This window comes from Acomys minous (genome assembly GCF_964271855.1).
Source record: "Acomys minous genome assembly, chromosome: 11".
In the NCBI taxonomy this organism is placed as follows: domain Eukaryota; kingdom Metazoa; phylum Chordata; class Mammalia; order Rodentia; family Muridae; genus Acomys; species Acomys minous.
This window is the reverse complement of record NC_140492.1, coordinates 99,304,065-99,325,170: the sequence shown is the minus strand read 5'-3', so window position 1 is coordinate 99,325,170 and position 21,106 is coordinate 99,304,065. Positions and strand designations below refer to the sequence as shown.

General features: G+C 39.4%; 3 protein-coding genes across 8 annotated transcripts in view; 2 read left to right on the top strand and 1 right to left on the bottom strand.

The window, feature by feature from the left end:
* FAM169A (family with sequence similarity 169 member A) overlaps positions 1-752 on the top strand; it is a 57,776-nt gene extending 57,024 nt beyond the window's left edge. For all 4 annotated transcript variants that reach the window (XM_084802718.1, XM_084802717.1, XM_084802716.1 and 1 more), the window contains one exon: positions 124-752. In XM_084802718.1, the coding sequence (XP_084658844.1) occupies positions 124-666 (543 nt within the window). In that variant the 3' untranslated portion in view covers positions 667-752. The remainder of the gene's footprint in view (positions 1-123) is intronic.
* A 3,594-nt stretch (positions 753-4,346) lies between these two features.
* NSA2 (NSA2 ribosome biogenesis factor) lies at positions 4,347-9,749 on the bottom strand. Its single transcript, XM_084802732.1, has 6 exons — positions 9,602-9,749; positions 8,886-9,073; positions 8,659-8,809; positions 7,051-7,230; positions 5,100-5,292; positions 4,347-4,581 (listed from the first exon to the last, which is right to left on the bottom strand). Exons 1-6 carry the CDS (start codon positions 9,602-9,604, stop codon positions 4,514-4,516), a joined length of 783 nt encoding a protein of 260 aa, XP_084658858.1. The 5' UTR covers positions 9,605-9,749; the 3' UTR covers positions 4,347-4,513.
* A 78-nt stretch (positions 9,750-9,827) lies between these two features.
* Positions 9,828-21,106, top strand: part of GFM2 (GTP dependent ribosome recycling factor mitochondrial 2) — a 38,385-nt gene continuing 27,106 nt past the window's right edge. The window contains exons 1-6 of one of the 3 annotated variants that reach the window (XM_084802712.1): positions 9,828-9,877; positions 10,325-10,381; positions 14,261-14,346; positions 15,446-15,530; positions 17,586-17,643; positions 18,348-18,445. In XM_084802712.1, the coding sequence (XP_084658838.1) occupies positions 14,284-14,346; positions 15,446-15,530; positions 17,586-17,643; positions 18,348-18,445 (304 nt within the window). In that variant the 5' untranslated portion in view covers positions 9,828-9,877; positions 10,325-10,381; positions 14,261-14,283. Of the gene's footprint in view, positions 10,382-14,260; positions 14,347-15,445; positions 15,531-17,585; positions 17,644-18,347; positions 18,559-21,106 lie in introns of those variants that run through there. The other 2 variants (XM_084802711.1, XM_084802713.1) reach the window with 2 other exon arrangements.

Sequence of the window (21,106 nt, the reverse complement as noted above, 5' to 3'; positions counted from 1 at the left end):
TGTACTCATGCTTAACAGAAATAATGAGTACTGAGTTCTTTATGCAGTAGTTCTGGGACTCACTTTAGAACTGTATTGTGAAACTCTTCTCCAAGCTTTGTTTTTGTATGTTTTTTTTTCTAGACTTCATCTGTTACTGACTCAGAAATGTTGACAGATCAAGCCTCATCTGATGATAAAGGACATACTGCAGAAAAGCTGTCTCTAGTTTCAAAAAAGAAAACACATTTAGGGAGCTCAGACAGTGTTGCCACTATATCAAATGAAGAAAAGCCTGACAATGATTTCCCAAATTCTGTAGCAGCAGAATTTCCTGAGGAACCAGTCTCTGAGAATTTATCACCCAACACAGCTTCCTCATTGGAAGATCAAGGTGAGGAAGGGGCATCTGAGGCCCAGGAGCCATCTGCTGCTCAGAGTTCTCTGATAGAGGTAGAACTTGAAGATGTGCCATTTCCACAGAATGCAGGACAGAAGAACCAGTCAGAGGAGCAATCTGAAGCATCTTCTGAGCAGCTGGACCAGTTTACACAGTCAGCAGAGAAAGCTGTGGATAGCAGCTCCGAGGAGATCGAAGTGGAAGTGCCTGTAGTAGACAGGCGAAATCTGAGAAGAAAGGCCAAAGGGCATAAAGGACCTGGCAAGAAGAAAGCTAAGCTGACCTGAGGGAAGAAATGCAGATGATAAATCTTCTTTGTATCATAGTTGTTTTTAAACCATGGTAATTAATAAAGAGCATGGGGCACAGGACAGATTCTAACATCTCAATTTGAACTTATTTACAGATGCAGGCTTTCTCTTTCCTTCAGGACCGTTTATCTTTCCTTCATTCACCATTCTTTTTAATTTTTCAGGCTATTTTCTGTAAGTAACTTTTATTTTATGAACCATGTGTCAATTTTGGGAATCCAAGTCATACATTTTTCTTCAGCAGGTGGAACATCTAACCATTGATATTTTAAAAATACAAATTTAAAAAACTAGCACATTTTGAACATAGAAATCTTTTATACTAAGTGTTTAATGATAAAACTTGGCAAGGGTTCTCAAACTTATCTTAGTATCAAAATCAATCTCCATTTTTTTAAAGTGTAGGCATATGTAAACAAAATGTGTCAGTTAACTATAATCTCAAGTGAGAGGGCAAAAAATAGTTTATGGTCAGTGGTTTATGAAATGACTGTTTTGGTTTTTACTTATTAGTTGTAGATGCAGTTTCTTCAACATCTGTGAAGTACACACACAGTCTAGACTTCGTATCTTCTGGTGTTAACAGTACTGTTAGAGATGTAATTGTTGCGTGGGTACATACTGTAGAATTCCACCTGAAGTATTAGTTTGCTATAATTTTTTTCTCTGTAAATTTGCAGGTACTGAAAAGTACACTTTTATCTTTAATCTGCTAAAGTCCTCAAGTAATTGCATTTAGCACGTAGTTTAATTTGGACTGTGCTCCTGATCACAGATACTGCACACATATGCACCCCTACCTAAGCCTTAGTTATTCACTGTGGCTCTTGTCCAAAGACCCCCATCTAGCTTGCCAGATGTACCCTTGTGTCCACTTTGGATAGGTTCAGACCTGTACCCCACCCACTGTCTTTAGACCTAGATGGCAGGAGTAAAGCTGCCCTGTGAGATGTGTAAATGCCTAATTTCTATCTGATTCTGTTGTCTCTGTGGGTCTTGTATACTTTAGATGTATTCTGAGTATTGATTGCAGGCTACTCTGTATGTGTACTTTATTGCAAGAGCATTTGATATCTTAGAGAAAAAAACTTTTTGGGAGGCTCAGAGTTTATGCTCAGTTCAGTCAGGTGATCTGGTGATGTTTTATGTTACATATTGGGATGCTGGTATTTTAGAAAAGTCTAACTCAATTACACTCTTTAAGCAGACCAAATAACAAACTCTTTTATGATGTTAGAATACATGCACTTACCTGTTGTTTGATTTTTTGGTTAGACGTTGTTAGATGATTTCATTTTAAGTGAAGATTATACTTTGGCCATTCTTCTCAGTAAATGCTAAGTTAACTCTAGTGAATTTGCCAAATGCTGATGCTCTTTTACACATCTAAAGAAACTTTTGTTAATACCTCAACCGGACATAGTAACTGAAGAGTTTAAGATTCAGAAACTTAAAATCTAATTTTCATTTTTAATAATTTAAATTTTTTGAGGGTTTTTTTTGGTATTGTTTCTTTTAAATGAGTGATTTTAAGAGATTACACTCACTGGCAGCTCAATGTGTGAATGTCTCTTGAGTTAAAGAAAAATACTCACCTATCACACTGGGGTATACTTAACCAGGCTTGTTTGATATAAACAGAATTCAAAGCAATCTTGAAACTTTTTGTTCAGCACACAACAAAACTTGTTACTTACTGTCTGTGACAGAAGTTAAAGTTTAGAGAACAGAGTGAAAAGCTAGGTCATAGGGAAAACGTCCATATTCAGAAACATGTTGGTTATGTAAAATTTATAAAATTTTTGTTCAGTAGGGAATCTAAATTAACTTAGTTTTTATAAGGCATTAGGAAGACTGCTGTGTCTTCAAGCAGCTACTGAATGTTCAGTCACATTCTAGTCTCCTGTGAACTGGTACTTCCTCTTTATATGTGGAGAGGGCAGTCCCCTTTTGGTGTATATACATATATATTTCCTTATGTAACATAGAGCAGATGAGTATTAGCAACATTTTAATTCTACTTTCAAACTTAAACTACCAGTAGACCATAGAAATTAATTTGTTGTAAAGCTCTTTTACAACTTTTAAGGATGAGAGATTCTATTATGATTTTTAAGTAAAATCTAATGGCATGACTTAGAATGTAAGTCTTCTACATGTGTCCACATTCTACTTTCATGTTTCCATTGGATTGCAGGGAGTAAGAGGACATCTAGTCATCAGTGGTCTCCTTTTAACAGGTGACCACAGCATTACCTAATGGTTGTGAGTTTTGAACAGTATACCTTCAAGCCCTTTACAACTAACCATCTGCTCCAAGGTTGTCTTCCTTTGGAATTACCTTCTAAGGTGTGGTCACACCAGCAAACTGAAACAGATTTCCATGTAAATAAAGAATTTATAGTAACACTACTCATATGTAACTGTATTTTAGAAAGCAGCCTCTGCCTTTTATGTCCACTAGCAATCCGGTGTTTTGGGTGTGGTCTGTTACAGACATGCATCTTTCATACTTCCTGTCATGCTGTTTTGTACGAGATTGTTTGCTATTTTTATTCTAAAAAAATAAGCAAACGTACTTTAGCAATACCCACTGATTACCTGAAGTCAATCTTCCTCTTACCCTATGTAACTTAGACAAGTGAGTACACATTACCCATTTTTATTGGTGGAAAATGGTAAAATCTAAGTGTAGGAAGGGTCCTGAAGCGATTTTGTCTGTCCTGAAGGGTCATTTTCCGAGGAACTAGCCTTCCTTTCCCCTTACTATCTATATATGTTATAAAACTTACTAAAAGAAATGTTATATTAAAACGTTATATTAATCAGAGTACCAAGTCTTACTGGAGAACTTATGGTTTGTTTCCTTGCTAGGTTTTCCCCCCCTTAATGAAGTAGTAATTAAACCTATATTTTGTGATTGTTTTCTAGTCTGTTTTATAAACCCCCCTCCCAATTTCATTCACTTAGATGTGCATAGATACTGTGTTAGACATTGAATGATCTTGTTAAAGGCACAACTAGTCACACTGGCTGTATTATGAAGGCAGACTTAAAAAAAAAATAAACAATTTAAAGCAATGTGGTGATTATAGATTAATGTAATATATACTTTCTAAAGCTCAAAGTCATTATGATCACATGATTCATATATCACAAAAGAGTGTGGATTAAGCTATAGCCCCAAATGACCTTTTAATCTAATTGACTGCCACATCTCAGGGCATTGATATATAATCTAGAACTATCTAAACCAAATTTTAACATCTTTGTGGCAATATAAATGCACTCCTTATATTTAGAATTTAAAAAATGATATACTTGAGTTCACTGAATTGCATAAAGTATTAAAGTGAAAAAGTGAGTTGTGATTTTTCAGTCTAATTTACCTTTAATTATATCTTTAGTATTTTATGAAATACTAGCTTTTTTTTTTTTTAAGGATTAATACTAATGAGGTGGAAAGTTTCCTAGCCCACCCAATAATTCCATTTTCATTGACCTTTATATATCTACACTGGTGACTTCAGTAATGACAGGCTTGCGTTGCTGTGTGCCCAGTCTTTAGTACATATATACTTGCATGTATGCTTGTTATTCAGGCACTAAATGTTAATTAACACGTAAGCCCTTAGGCCCCAAATTAAAGACCCAACTGTAAAACGGGGCACTTTTTATTTTTCTTTACAATTTAATAAATACTTCTTGATGACTGCACATGGGGGTAAGGCAGCTTGGTGGTTCAGAAAGATCACAGCGATGGTATTTTTCCAACGGTGTGGAGTCTGTGGTAGTGATTGGAGTGGCTTGTATGAAGTCACTGCTAGACCAGCAAGACCGCATTGATGCACCCATCATTTTCAGGATTGTTGGTAACTTGGGCATACTTTCCTAAGGAAAACCAAACGCAAAGAAGAAAAACAAAGATTTTAACAAAAGTAATTTTAAAGAATAAAACTTTTTGTCTTCAAGTATTTTTAATTACCACATTCATATAAAGAAACAAGCAGAAGATAAGCTAATTCAAGATCAAGTTGTACTCTAAGTTTATGTAAACAGTGTTCACAAAAATGTCAGCTAGGTTCATTTATTAATATATTAATGTCTATTTTCCCAAGATGACTTTTCTTTTAATGAGTTTCAAAAGAACTTAATGACCTTTTAAAAACAGTATCTTCCTTCTCAAAAATAAATAAATAAATAAATAAATAAATAAATAAAGTTTAAGGATAATCTGGGAAGTAGAAACTAAATCAATAAAAGAATTTTTTTCTTTCCTCTTCTCTCCAACCGTCTAACTTACTTAGCTCTTCTACATTAGAAAGAAACTTGTTATGTATGTTTAATACTCAGAAAAGTGTTTTCATTGGGTCTACAGGATAATAACCCATATTTAAATTTTTACTTACCCCAGATAACCTTGCCTCCTTGTGTCACAAGGCCCAACTCGCTCACATTCACTTCAATAACTGTACCTTTGGTGATTACACCCAGAGTTGTATATAATGGGGATGATGGATTCTTTTTTACACCTAGTATTGGCAGGCAAAAGGTAGCTTTCAGCTCAGGATGCGTGACGTGGGCTTTTTTGAAACGCAGACCCTAGTAAGTCAAACACAGGAACGAGTCCCAACGGTCAATAGGGCCTCAGAATCCACCGTTCCTAATCATCTCAGCTAGGGGGTGAGTAGTGTCTTAAGAGTGTCAGATAAAAACGCTAACATTCCTACAGGTTAAAAAGCTCAGTGCATAGGAATAAGGATACAGATTCCAAAAATGGTTTTCCCACAAAAGAATGCCCTGTCAGTACTTGTAGAATCCTTTTTCTAGTTATCACACTTATTGAAGCTTACTACATGGCAGATGCTACACCATAGTTCACAAGCTCACTTACACATGGCAATCTTATTCAAGCCTTCCACCTCACAAGGGTCTGCAGGCTTGAGTTTTGTTTACAGTTTAAATCATATGGTAATGGAATCAAACCTTTAAGTTCCAATTTCAGGATTCCAAGTAATTCAGCCACTTTGAAAGATAGGCAAGAAAAGGGGACTGAAGCTGTTAGCTTTCTTTACGTAGTAATATGGTTCAAACCGGAGACTACTTAGAGGTCTTTGTTACAGAGACGTCACCCAGGCACCCGAATGGCGGAACACTAGGCATTCTTGCCGTATTCTTACCTGTGTGGGGATGGAAGAATAATAACTGCAATTAAGTATTGGGCTAATTCTACGAACTTTTCTCCCCTAAAAAAATGCTACCAAATGTACTACAAAGACCATGACTACAAAATCAAAATCAGGGAGTCATGATACAGTCCAAGAGTGAATAGACATTCTGGAGAGGAGCAGATGGCTAGATAGTCCCTGGTCAGAAACTGAACTGGGAGGATGAAAACTGCACTGTTCAAGTGACAGCACGGCTGTTAGTGGCCGCAGGCAGCATTTTAGTCCACAGCATTAAGATTGAGCCTTATCAACAGCACCAGCATTCATGTTTTTGAAGCAGGCTAGACTTACGGTTGTATACTAAATCTTTGTGAATGGATCCTGAAAAAAATTTCAGTTCCATTATTTTCAAAGCAGGAGTAGAAATTTTGGGTGAGTGGGTGGGAGAAGTTTGTTGAAAATAATATTATTGCTATCAACAGAAATTAAGTTACTTTCATAGTCCCTTATAAAGACAAAGTAGTTGCATATAGGATGTACTCAAAAGCAGGAAAAACATTATTTCACTAAATTTCAGCTGAACAGTCCCATGTTTTTGGTCTTTTGGCTAAGACCAAATATAGACAAATGTTCCTTTGTCTAATGGATTGGTTTCGAAGGTCTGTGTTTGAGGGCTGCTCTTCAGGCATATAGCAGCTCACTTATTGAATAAGGAAAATACAGGTATAAAAAATGAAAAGTCAGGGCTGGAGAGATGGTTCAGCAGTTAAGAGCACCGTCTGCTTTTCCAGAAGTCCTAAATTCATTTCCCAGAAGCCACATGGTGGCTCACAACCATCTATGATGAGATCTGGTGCCTTTTGGCGTACAGGTGTACATAAAGACAGAGCACTCACATACATAAAATAATAAATCTTAAAAAAAAAAGAAGGATCTAATGTATCATGTTTAAATACAAAAATTCACTGGCAATGTGTCATAAAAATTCTGTTATGATTCTGAAGTTAAGATTTAGCCTACATTCATGGAAAAATGGTATTTCCTACTGATGACTTAAATTAACAAAAATAGCACACAATACTATAAAAGCTGTTTTTCACACCAATTTTAGTAGTTTCAGGAAGCTGTAATAAGCTTTATCCTGCTTAACAAGGAGCTAACATTAAGTCACCATATTCCTATAGAGACTTACCATTGGCCTGATGAACCTTTCATATTTAGGTGGTTTTCTTGTAAAACCGTCACCAACAAAGCAGACTTTAGTAACCATCCTCTTCCACGCCTTCTTTTTTCTCTTTCCTGTTCGGATAACCTTCAATACTTCTGTTTCTCCTTGGGCCCGGACTTTGGGTAGAGGGACTTCCCATTTTCCCTAAAAGTGTAAGTTTATGTTGTCAGAGAAAGTAAGAATTAGTCAGTGTTCTTAGTTATACAAAGTAGAAGATTCACTTTCCTCTAACAGTTCAACACACTGTCCACTGACTCTTCACAAGTCATCATTAGCCAAAACCAGTTAAGTCTGTGTATCACGGTTTGGTTAAGTTAAACTCTTTCTTTTCTTTACTTTTTTCTTTGTTGTTGTTGTTGTTGTTTTTTAAGACAGAGTTTCTCTGTGTAGCCTTGACTATCCTGGACTCACATTGTAGACTAGGTTGACCTCGAACTCAGAGTGATCTGCCTGCCTCTGCCTCCCAAGTGCTGGTATTAAAGGCGTGCCCCACCTTGCCTGGCCTTATTGGATTTCTTAAATAAATCTACAAATTGCTGGTTAAAAATATCTACTCTTTCTATAGTGGGGTAGAATTTCAGCAGGTTTGACAGTAATTGTAAAAGGTGGGCTAAAAATGCTGAATTTTAAAGTTAAATCCCTTTGAAAATTTTCCATTCCAACCAATTTGGCCCTGTAAAGCAAGAAGAACAAAGTTGTGGTTTTCTCCACAATAGCACAACATTAGGAATTTTCAAATGAAGTCATTAGCTATTGAATTTTTAAGATCCACTGCTTTGTTTTTAATTATTAAAATGAAAGGCATGTGACATTCTAATGGCTTTATAAGGTCTCATGTGGACCAAGTTGGCTTCAAACTTGCTTTGTAGCCAGGGATGGCCTTGAACTTCTGATCCATCTGCCTCCTCCACCCTCGAAGTGCTGGGATTACAGGAATGCGAGGTAAATACTATTATCAACTGAACTATATCTTCTTAAATTCTAAAATTCTTTCAACCTTGGGGGGCAAGCTTATTTCCTAACCCAGCTATCACACACACACATAACTGAGACTCTTTTTTATTATAAGGCTTCACAACACAGTCTTGAGCAGTTAAAGTCTGTTCTTTATCCTCTTTGTTATTTTGTCTTACTCCCAGCAAACATGCCAGCGATATTTGCACTTTGCAGCTTTCTTTGGATCCAGCTCCTTCCTCCTACCAAACTAAATATACAAAATTGGGGCTGGAGAGAAGGCTCACTAGTTAAAGAGTACTTGCCGCTCTTGAGAGAGCCTGGGTTCAGTTTCCAGCGCCCACATTGTAGCTTGTAACAGTCAATGATTCAAGTTCCAAGGGATCTGACATCTGGCCTTTGTTGACACCACAGGGTGCCATAAACACACATGCACAGGCAAGCACACACATTAAGCAAATCTCTTAAATCCTCATCATCAAAATTTAAAAAAATTACAAACCGTTCTAAGACTTCACTAGTGGAACTAACTTACTGCCTTTAATAAACCGGAGACAAAACTAGTATTTCAAATTTCCATTTAAATATTTCAAGCAAAACAAGACTGTTTTCCCTTACCGCCTTCTCTTTCCGTTTCTGCTTAATCATGTTGGACAGCACTTTGGCTCTGGACTGTCCCTCTCTGTCCAGCAGGTAGGCAGGCACGGCTCCCTGTGGCGTCTTTTCGTCATTCTTCTGTTTGGTGTTTCTCTTTTCATGCATCTTAATGCTATCAGAAAGTAAAGAGGCTCAGCCCGTGTTTAGTACTTGTTACCTGCTTAGGAGAATTAGGCAGAACCACTTACGTCTTTTTCATTTGTATTTTCTCGGCATGGCGCTGTTTATGGTAGAGCTTAGCCTTCAGGCCAATCATTTTTTTGGCCTTCTTTGAACGTTCATGGGCCTCCCGACTTTCTTTCTTTCTCTTTTTCTCATGGTAATCCAAACGATACCCATATCGTTTACGGTGTAATTCAATATATTCATTTTGTGGCTGTAATGATTCAAGAAATGTTATTTTAATTTTCCTAAGTACCGACAAGATTATTCTAAGATTTTTACATAGCATATAAAGTAGATAAGACTCACACTATCCAAAGCTTTAATGACTCTAGCAATATTAACCATTCATATGATAAAAGCTAAATGTATTTTGACCTAGGACCGTGTTCATACGTTTACACGTGTATGACTCTTAGGGAAAAACTATATATAGGGCTACTGAGCAGTAAAAAGGTGCGATGCGACTGATGCTTATTACAGAGTTATTATCACAAGTCTCAACTCTATTCCATTAGGCTGGCACTGAGGCTACGCTAGCTAGATCCGGGCTTCCATAGTGAATTCCGTCTGTCTTGCTTACGTTCTCGGTCCTGAACTGAAGTTAAGCTTTGGTTCGCGGACTCTACACCGCGCTCCACACAGCAACCCAGTTCCGCCTACCACGGTCCTCACGCCCCCACAGCCCAACCTCGCTAACCCCCACGCCCTCCGCCGCCAGCGCTTGAGTCGGCCTCCTTACCATGTTGACAGCCGCGGAGCAGCTGGCCGCGACCTCCCGGGTGCCAAAAACCTCTTAACTTCTGGATCTTACTGGTCCACGAGCCTAGCTCGCGTAGGCCGGAACGGGAAAAGGAAGTCCTTTAAGTCGGCCGAGTGGAGCGCGTATATGCCACACACCAGTTCCGAGCCGGCTTTCCGCTCCCAGGCAGAAGAGCGGAAATTGATAGCCGGCGACTTTTAGGTGATGCACCACCGGAAATGGCGCAGCGTCCTTCTCAAGCTACGAACTTGGGAGGTTCGTGGGTACCTCCTGCGGGTGTGAGGGCGGTTGTGGCGGTGGCGCGTTGTAACACGAGGCCGCTGCAAGTTTCGGAGTAGCCGGTGCCTCTCGCTCCTCGCTTTCAGGCGGAGAGAAGCTAGTCGTTACCGCGCAACCAAGCGCCCCGTGGGGGCCGCGGTCTGGCTGGTCTGGCACTGCTGACCTCGTACCTGCGGCTGACAGTGAGGCACAGAAGCCCGCCACGGGGTCTCCAGACCCCGGCCCTTCACGTCTGCTAAATTTGCAACGTTTTTTTTCTTCATCCTTTATCAGGGGTGACTTATATTTTTGTTTCTCTCCTGTTGCTAATGTATGCACGATTAATTGAAATTTATTATAAAGAAAGTAAAACTGCTGGGCTAACTGCCGGAAAACGAGTTCTTGAGGTTGGTTTTTTTTTTTTTTTTTAATTCCCCGAATTAGGGCTAAAAGGACTTGAAGCTGTGGGTAGGAATTCCCAAGACAGCACATCTAATTAAGGTCAGTTTTATCCTTTGGAAGAAAATTGGTTTTGGTCATCTTATTTTAACGTATATGAGTGTTTTTTGCCTATGTGAATATGTGCGCATGGTTGGGAGTGCTAGTGGGTGCTGGAAATTGAACCCGGGTCCTCTGGAAGGACAGCCCCTAAAACCCTTAACCGCTGGGCCATATCTCCAATCCCCAGTTTTACCTTTTTACTGTAGTCACAGAAGCTCCCTAATTAACTAGAAGTTTGAAGCTACCAAAAATTGGAAGTATTCATCACAGGAAGTCTTAATGCTTGGATCCGGGCTGTCTTTAAGTCCCCAAAACGTGATTTAAAAAAAAAAAAATCGAGAACTAAAATTAATTGGCAGTCGTGTATTTCCAGGTGCCGTAAATGAGGTAGCCTCTTTTGCCTACTTTAGGTGTTTGCTTTGATTTCACAGTTTTAGTGAAGTCCCCCTTGGCACACCTACCCATAACTGCCCCATTTCCCTTTGTGGCTTAATTCTTTTCTAAAGCATCTATGACAGTAGGATGTTGTACAAGAAGTTACTTCAACCTGAGCCTCGGATTCTTGCTCCTCTTCCCAGCCATCACAGCAGACAATCCCACACACATGGCACACATCCACAGGGACACGCATGAACACAAAAAGACAGGATCTCTCTGTGTAGCCTTGGCTGTCCTGGAACTCTGTAGACCAGGCTGACTTTGAACTTACAGAGATCAGGCCGCCTCTGGCTCCTAAGTGCTGGGATCAAAAGCGTGCGCCGCCGCCACCACCACCACCACCCTGCTAGTTTGAAATCTTTTGAAATTACTTGTGCCGGAAATAGGTTTTGTAATGAAAATAAGGTTGATAGCTTGAGATCTTCTATTCAGTATAAAGAGAAAAAGCAAATGTAATAGCAAGGACTGATGTTAGTAAGAAACATTTTACCTAATTCATATGTGGTACTTTTCTAAGAGATGTTAGATATGACATAAATTTGAAATAAAGTGTATTATTCAGGAGACATCCCTGCATGATAATAAATACATTTGGAATACAATCTGGAAACAGCATTTCTTGAGAGAGGGAACCTACAAAGCAGGCTCTCCCACAGTTAGTCCAATACTAAGAGCTTAATTTAAGGTCATTTGAACTTGGTGCTGTCAGTTCTCCTTTCCTATATTATGTCTTAGTGATGTTATTGTTTGTTTGTTTGTTTGTTTTGAGACAGAGTTTCTCTGTATGCCTGGCTAGTCTCAGCAACATCTTAAATTCTGCTTGCATTGACGTACATTTTATGATTTTGTTGTTAAGTGTCCCATGATTTGTTTTATGTATTAAACTTTATTGACATGATTAAAGTAAGTGTCTTACACTTACCTATTTTTCTGTCTATCTATTTTGTCTGCCAGTATACATTTGTGTATGGAGGTCCGAGGACAGTTTACGGCAGTTGGTTCTTTCCACCCTGTATGTCCCAGGGATTGAGTTCAGGTTGCTGAGCTTGGTCGCAAGTGCCTTCATCTTTTGAGCCATCTTGGTGGCCCCACTCATGTAAATATAAAAATCATTAATAGCACCATTGAGCTCTTCACAGAAAGTCTTAGTATTGGTAGGCTGTCAAGCTCACAATAAATGGTGCTAATTTTCCAGAGTTCTCATTGTCATTTAAAAGCTTGAACTTGCTGGGCGTGGTGGCGCACACCTTTAATCCCAGCACTCCGGAGGCAGAGGCAGGCGGATCACTGTGAGTTCAAGGCCAGGCTGGTCTACAAAGTGAGTCCAGGACAGCCAAGGCTAACACAGAGAGACCTTGTCTCAAAACAACAACAACAACAACAAAAACCAACCAACCAAGCAAACAAAACAACAACAACAACAAAACTTGAACTTGTGGTAATATTTAACTAGTAGTTGCTTTCTTTCTAAACATCTTAGTCTAAATATCTTAGTTTGTCTATGAATAATCCTCTAAGCGTACAGTGCTCCATTCAAAAAAGTGGCAGATTAGCCCCAACACAATCAGTTAACAGCTTTGATTTCACTGACTGTAAATAAGTGTGTTGAGCTGAGTGTGTTGGTGCACAACTGTAATCCCAGCACTCAGGAGGGGAGAGGCAGGTGGATGACTGTGAGTTCAAGGCCAGCCTGGTCTAAAAGTGAGTCCAGGACAGCCAAGGCTATACAGAGAAACTCTGTCTCTCGAGAAGAAAAAAAAAAAAAAAAAAAAAAGAAAAGAAAAGAAAGAAAAAGCAAGTAAGTGAGTAGTTACGGGCTGAGATTTAATTGAGGAAGTTTTATTGAATCAAGCTTATTCTTTTAAAAAATAGGATTTTTATTTGTGACATTTATACAGGCATACAATGAACTTTGATCATACTCTCTTCCTAGATCCATCTTCTACTCTGACAGTTATATTTGTCCTTTTAGATTCAAAATGTTTTTAAATTTTTTATTTTAATTTTTAGCTACGTATGTGTGTTGGTATATGCACATGAGTGCTACTGCTCGTGGCTGTGGAGGTCAGAGGTGTCATATCCTCTGGAGAGAGACTTAGAGACATTGGTGAGCTACCAGTGTGGGTGCTATGCTGTGCCTGAACCTATGTCCTCTACAAGAGCAGCATGTACTCTTAACCATTGAGCAAACTTCATTCAGTCCAACACGCATGTTCTTGATTGAATTTGTTAACCTGATTGTGCCTGTGTCTCTTGAGCAAGGACAGTGTGTAAGCTTGTTTCTGTTGGTGACACTGGGTCTGTTACATTAGGAACTGGAGAGGGAAGATGAGGTCAGAACATTGACGTTTGGAATAGCTTCAAGATGCACTTCGGAAATAAAGCACAGGATGCGTTGACTTCGGAGATAGCATGCAGGTTTAGGAGGAAGGTAGTTACAGCGTGACTTCCGGCATAGTGGATTTAGCATTGCCTCTCATGTCCAAGGTGTTCGATACTGTGTCCTCTTCTCACACTTTTGATCTTGTGCTTTAAGCCCAGGGAAAACTTGGTAAATGTGGGTTTAGGGGCTCATTGTAGTGCTGAAGTCAAACCGAGGGCCTTGGCATGCTAAGCAGATGCTCTTCCTGGGTTAGCAAAGTAAAGGTCCTCTGTTTCTATAGTCACAGGAAGGCAGCTGGTTTTGTTATAACTTTTACCTGTGTTATTTTCACATATTTATTGTTTAAAAATTCAAATAGATAGTCTTTGTTGTCGGTGAGACACTACCAAATTTCCATGAGAATTTTTGTTGTACTTAATTCTATATATTTACCTAAAATATATTTTTATTTGCTTAATTTGTAAAGTTTCAATAAATGTGCTTTAATTATGTCTTGAAGCTTTGTTAGTTTGTTTTTTGGCAGGGATTGGTTTGGTTTTTCTTTTCATACAGAGTTTTACTATGTAGCCCAGGTGGCCTAAAATTTGACAAACTTCTCTCTGCTTCCTGAATGCTAGGATTATGGCATCTACCAAACTTTCAGACTTCCATCTCTTTCTTTAAGAATTAAGGCGTTATGGGGGACTGGAGAGATGACTCAGCGGCTAACACTGACTGCTCTTCCAGAGGTCCTGAGTTCAATTCCCAGCAACCACATGGTGGCTCACCACCATCTATAATGAGATCTGGTGCCCTCTTCTGGCAGATAGGCAAATAAGCAAACAAATTAATCTTAAAAAAAAAATTAAGGTGTCTTTTTTAAAGAGATGGGGACAGTTTAAGCTTAAGAACTATGTGTTTCATTTAGTACAAATTTTTACTTTTTGAATGATGCATTGAGATTTTGGTAGCTAAAATTATTCTAAATTACTTTCTAAAACATACAATTTTATTTTTTATATATGACTTACTGACTTATGTTTACTTTTATAATTTTGTTTGTTTGTTTCTTTTTTCAGAGATAATATTTTAGAGGACCACAATGTTTACCAACTGGAGAATTTTTGCATTGAATAATCAGAAAGTATTCAGTGTGCACATTAATGTAAGTGATTCTTACAAACATGACTTTGTTGATCTAATTATTTTTTCTTAGAGGCTTAGTATAGCTCATCATTCCAAATTTAGTTTGACTAAAATACCTTAATTTATTTGGAAATGCAACTTAAAAATTTCCTTCACAATAAAAAGAGCAACAGGGGGGCTGGAGAGATGGCTCAGTGGTTAAGAGCACTGCCTGTTCTTCCAAAGGTCCTGAGTTCAATTCCCAGCCACATGGTGGCTCACAACCATCTGTAATGTGATAGGGCACCCTCTTCTTTCTTGCAGGAGTACATGCAAGCAGAGTACTGTATACATAATAATAAATAAATACATTTTAAAAAAAAAGAGCAACAGATAAAATGAAGTGCTATTCTCATGAGGTAGTACAATGTCAAGTGTTTTGAAGGAGCCTGGCGATTTCTGTCGCTTCCAGGAATGGCAGTAATAATGCTCACCCTTACCTGCTAATTTATACGTATCTGTAGGTTGAAATGTCTGTGAAGTAGTTTTGTGATGTTATATCAAGATACAACATCATTATTAAATAGTTGAGGCATAGCTTTCTGCAGAGCTGTTGGAGGCCGATTTCTGAGGCAGTTTGACACTTGCCTCATGTTCATGAATAACATCTTACTTACAAGCTTTCTAACACTAGACCTCTACATATAATTTTGTAAACTCGCATTTTCATAATGTGCTGCTAATACAAACCCTCAAGTGGCACCATGCCTCTGCCATGCACCTGCTGGGCCTGAGCTTGTCTGGGCTGCTTCTCCTCCAGCAGTGAGCCAGCACGGTGCTGTGGAGAGCCTGTACCCAGGCCGCGCAGGCCGGTCATTAGCTGTCAATTCATTTTGCTAGTTCAAAATTACTTGAGTAGCATTCTGAGGAATATGTGCTTCCATTGTAAGAGTAGATGGAGCTTCTTGTTACACCGTGGAGGCTGGCCTCAAGCTCCACACCTGCCTGCCTCAGCCTCTCATTTCTGGGATTACAGGCAACTGTCACTGTACCCAGTAAGAACATGCATTTTCTATTTTCTATGTTGTGTGTGTACTGCTAAAGTAAAATTAATGTCAATTTCTTTTTGTCTCTCCTAGACCATGTGTTACTGTAAAATAAAAGCAAATTTAAAGAGATCAAAGACTCAGGTGCCTCTTACGAGAAGCTACAGCTCCTCACCAGGTACAGATGCTAGATCCCTCCGGCTTTGGTGCGTTCTTGCTTTCTCCTCTCTCTCACCTTGTCTTTCACTTTCATTTTCCTGAAGAAGCTTGCTGTTTTAGAGGTTCCCAAACTATTTTAACTTGCTGGCTGTTTTCTTGAGGTTATTATGTGGGAGTGCTTTGGTGGATACTAACGGGACGGGTGCCAGTGGAGTTATGCTCCTCTTCTCCGGGGCCTCTGATGAGCTGAGCACAGGGACAGTGCGTGGGTTAGCAGCTGGCTCCTGACGTTAGTGTGGAGTGCCCCTCCTGTAAAACACTTATTTTTAGTTCATTGCTACTTTTCATATTAGCATGTCTTCTGTCAAAAGCGATTTACTGGAATTAACTTTGAAACAGAGGCTTGGTTACTTAACTGTCTGGACTAGTTTAGATGAGTTGATGGCTGCTAGGACCTGGACTGCCCGGGAACGGACCACTTCATGCCTCGCGGCCTGCCATCCTGTGTTTGACCTGAGCCAATAGCACTCAATGGAATAACACAGTTTTGTCCTTATTACCATACTCAGCATGTGCAGATAAAGACGTGAAATAATACTGATTGGCCGTTGATTTACAAGGACACATGGGTTTCATGGGCTGCATTGTTAGAATGTGCGTGCGCTTCTGTGCTCTGCCTCTGCTAATTTAACTGTAGCTTGTACTTTGTCTTTTGGTATTCAGACTGCCCAATGAGGTTTTAGAAATGTAAAATTGTTCTTATTTTAGAAATTCAGACTACCTGGCTTAACTAGCATGAAGGTAGAAATTAAATTCACAAGTAAAACTGTTGTTGCTTCAATATCACTGAAACTTAAGCTATCATGGAGTGAGCACTGTGGACACTTTTCATGTAGGAGATACATACGGCTCACATTAAAATTCTAGTACTAAGGAGACTGAGAAAGGAGGCTTGAGAGTCCAACTCCAGGCAGGATTACATACAAGACTCTGCCTCGGAAACCTGAGATAAAAATGAGGCGCAATGGTACACGCCTTTAACCTCATGATTCTGAGGAGGGAGACGCTGTGTGAATTTGAGGCCAGCCTGGTGTGCAAAGCAAGTGTCAGGTCAGCCTAGGCTTCATCGTGAGATACTGCCTCAACAAAACTAAGCCAGACCCAACCGGTAAAAACTGCCTAGCAATTTGGGAGCATTAGGATCCTCCAGCTTCTGTTGAGTGACTCTTCTCAGGCCATCCATCCAGACATCAGGCCTGGCACTGCTAAAGGGAGGGAGGTCCTAACCTGTATAGCAGTTCACTATCAGCTGATCACACTCCAAACGCTACAGACTTGAAAATGCAGGTCATGTGACTGCATGTTTGAATTGTTTCCTTTTATTTAGGATCTGCTGTTACCTTATATCATATTGCTATCAATACAAATTGTATAGTTCTGTAAGTAGAGGTGTAATTAGTAACTGATTGAAATAAATCTGTTATGGTTTACTTTGGTTTTTTGTTTTTTTGAGACAAAGTTTCTCTGTGTAGCCTTGGCTGTCCTGGAACTCCCTCTATAGACCAGGCTGCCTCCAACTCAGAGATCCGCCTGCCTCTGCCTCCCAAGTGCTAGAAGTAGAGGTGTGCTCAATCAGTAAATCTGTATTTTTTTGTTTTAAGGATTTGATTTAGAAATTTGTTTGTGTTGTGTGTGTTTAAAAAAAAAAGTTGCAGTAACTGGTTGTAGTAGCTGGTCGCAGTAGCACACGCCTGTAATCCCAGCACTCAGAGAGGCAGAGGCAGGTGGATCACTGTGAGGCCAGCCTGGCCTAAAGCAAGTCCAGGACAGCCAGGGCTACACAGAGAAACCCTGTTTCAGGGGAAAAAAAAAGAAATAGGTATCCAGAACTTGTACCATCAACCATAGCTTTCTTATATATTGGCGGAAAATTAATCCTAAGTAAGTGCATTTTATTGAGCTTTATTTTGCTTGATCTGGAATGTTGTATTTGCTTTCATTTATTTTGTATGTTTTCATTTATAAGTTGAAGTTTTTAAAAATAAAATTAACAGTTTAATTCTCCTCCTATTAGGCATAGTAGGAAGTGATGTCAAATCCCTTCACTCCATCGTTAACCCTCCTGTGGCTAAGTAAGTACTGTCATTGCACTGGCTTTCTATAGGCTGTTGTCCTGCCAGGCTTCACTAGTGACTCAGGTCATTTCTGTGATTTCTACATAAATTTTAGTATGTATCTCAAAAGATATTTTCTCAGTTAAATATTAAGACTTTTTTAATATTAAACTTTTAAAAAAAGATTTGTTTATTATTTATACGGTGTTCTACCTGCATGCCAGAAGAGGGCACCAGATGACATTATAGATGGCTGTGGGCCACCATGTGGTTGCTGGGAATTGAACTCAGCACCTTTGGAAGAGCAGGCAGGGCTCTTATCCTCTGATCTATCTCTCTAGCCCCATATTAAGAATTTTTAATGTAACAAAAACTAATATAAGATATTCCTAAGATTATAACTATCCCTTTATTACTTAGCTATTTTGCATGATAATGAGGTAGCATACATCAACAGGAGTGGGTCAGGAACAAGAGAGGGTGATGTCTGGTGAATATGACCAAAGTATATCACATTTATATATGAAAATGTCATAGTGCAGCCCATTATTATGTACATTTAATACATGCTGATAATATGTCAAAAATATGTTTTGTATTTATCTTTGTACATAATTACATATATTATAGGAATACTAATCACCTTTAACATTTCCACAGCATAGATAATTTGGTTATAATATGCACCTCATAATGTATGGCTTTTTCCTTCTTTTAAACAGAATTCGTAATATTGGAATTATGGCTCATATTGATGCAGGCAAAACTACCACCACAGAAAGAATTTTGTACTATTCTGGATACACGAGATCTCTGGGAGGTTAGAATGGATTCCTTCTCTCCCCAACCCCTGCTAGCAAAAGCATCTGGTTAAGACGTCAGCCAGAGTATGGCATGGAGTCTCTGACGTCTAAGCTACAGCATTAAGATAAGGTAGCTGTAACATCACCAAAGGGTCTTCTAGATTTAACTCAGCACTGAGTCCCCCAAGGCCGTCAGGGACCTCATTTGACACTGGTCTGCTGGAAGGTTTTATTAGGACAGAACCACATTTAGCATTAGGTGATTCTTTCTACAAGAGCCACCCTGGTGAGAAGACTCAACTACAGTTTCCGTGTGTGTGTGTGTGTGTGTGTGTGTGTGTGTGTGTGTGTGTGTGTGTGTAAGGGGGTGAGGGACTAGCCACATAGTTGACATACTTCTGTTGTCTGGTTTCTAGGAGGAAAAAAACCTGGAGAGTTAAGGTCAAATTCTTATATGGAAAAGGAGATGATTTTGCTAATTCTTAGCTCATTGTTAGGTTTTCTGAGGTCTACAATTTACTGCTCACTTGTAGCTTTTGTAAATTGTAGTTAATTCTCAGTAGACTTGCACATTGCGGGTGCTTTTTCCTCCCTTCCTAAGCTTCTGGAATAACAACTCATGAGACTCAAAATATATTTACAAATACCTAGGCCGTATAGCTAGGCTTTTCTCTGACTAGCTCATAACTTGAAATAACCCTTTACAGTAATCCACATTTGACCACGTGACTGCTTATAAGTACTCAAGTGCAGGCTAGAAAGATGGCTCAGAGGTTAAGAGCACTGACTGCTCTTCCAGAGGTCCTGAGTTCAGTTCCCAGCAACCACATGGTGGCTCACAGCCATCTAGAATGTGATCTGGTGCCCTCTTTGGGCCTGCAGGTGTACATGCAGCCAAGAGTGCTGTATGTATAATAGGTAAATAAATAAATATTTAAGAAACAAAACAAAACAACCCCCACAAGTGCTCAAGTACCCTGTGTCTGTCCTCTTCACAGCTTGCCATCCAGTCTCCCCACTCCTAGGTCCATCCCAGCATTCTTTCTGCCTGCTTGTTGTCCTACCTCCTGCTTTCTGCCTGAGCTATAGGCCAGCAAGATTTACTATTGACAGGTGAAGTTTCCATATAGACAGAAGATATTCTCTCAACATTTATACTTGTGTTCCCCAGAGCAGCCTTTTGGTTTTATTTGCATCAATTTTTCTGTGCATTCCTTTAACAGTTTTCATATGTGCATATAATGTATGTTTGCCCGTCATTATATTCTCTTGTCCCCCACACCTTTCTGCTGAACCCTTTCTTCCCAACGGGTCCATTTTAATTTTCATGTCTGTATGTGAGTATGTATGAGTGTGAATGGGTGGGAGTAGAGCTGTGTGAGTGTGCAAGTGTGTGTGTGTGTCTGTAAGTGTAAGAACGTATGTGAGTATATGAGTATGTGTGTGTCAGTGAGTTTAAGTAAAAGTATTACTTGCATGAGCATAGGTCAAGCAAGGGTTACTGTTTTTAAGTGGTGCTGGCTGAGTCCCATGATGGGTTCAAGAGGTCTAGTTTATAGTATGTTCCTACTGGGAGCCTTTTTCTTAGCTAATTGGAAACATAACAGATTGGATGCTTAATACAGGAAAAGAACATCAAGATGATGGTAGGTTCTTCAACATGTGGCCACCTGGACTGTTTGTGTGCTATTCTGCGTTAGTCAGTATATGGCTGACAGCATGATGTGGGCATGTCAGGCTTCTGTTGTTGCATGGGTTTGATGCTGCTGCTTCTCTCACACCTCCAGTTTGGATACTTGAAGTGAGTGTATAGTTTCTAAGTTTCAATTTTTAAAAATTGTAAAAACCAGTTTTCAGTATATTTGCAGTCAATATAGTTGTGTCCTTTTCCAATGTGATTGAGATGTTGGAGCTATTTCAGATGTTAGAATTCTTATTTAGGAATGTTTTCATGATCATGATTGGGTATTCCTAGTTTGGAAATCTAAAGCTGGGAATTGGAAATAGTTCAAACTCTGAAGCATTAAGAACTGATTTTAGGTTTCTTGTAGGGCCAGAAACTAGTTGTGCAGCGTGGTGACCCAGAGTTTGTTTTGTTGGTTAGAATATTAATCATAGGGAACAATATGAGTGAGATGTGGTGGTGTGCACTTTTAATCCCAGAACTAGGGAGGCAGAGGCAAGCAGAGCTAGCCTGTTCAGGTCTAGCCTGCACTGCAGAATGAATTCCAGACCAGTCAGAGCAGCACGGCATAATTAGAGTTGTTGCAAATACGTTTCTTTATTTTTCCTGATGTTGGTGTTGCGGGGGGTGGCGGGGCAGGGAGAGAGAATAAAGGGGAGTGAGTCGCCATTTTCGGGGTCTTCTATTGGTACAAGTGGTAGTATAATGGTGTGATAGCCTAGACTCATGAATTATGAATTGTAAAATTAACTTTCATGTGCTTATTGCCCATAAAATTTTTAATATAGTTTATTAATTTATTCATATTACAGCTCAATTGTTATCCCATCCCTTGTATCCTCCCATTCTTCCTTCCCTCCCATTTTCCCCTTACTCCCCTCCCCTATGACTGTGACTGAGGGGGACCTCCTCCCCCTGTATATGCTCATAGGGTATCAAGTCTCTTCTTGGTAGCCTGCTATCCTTTCTCTGAGTGCCACCAGGTCTCCCCCTC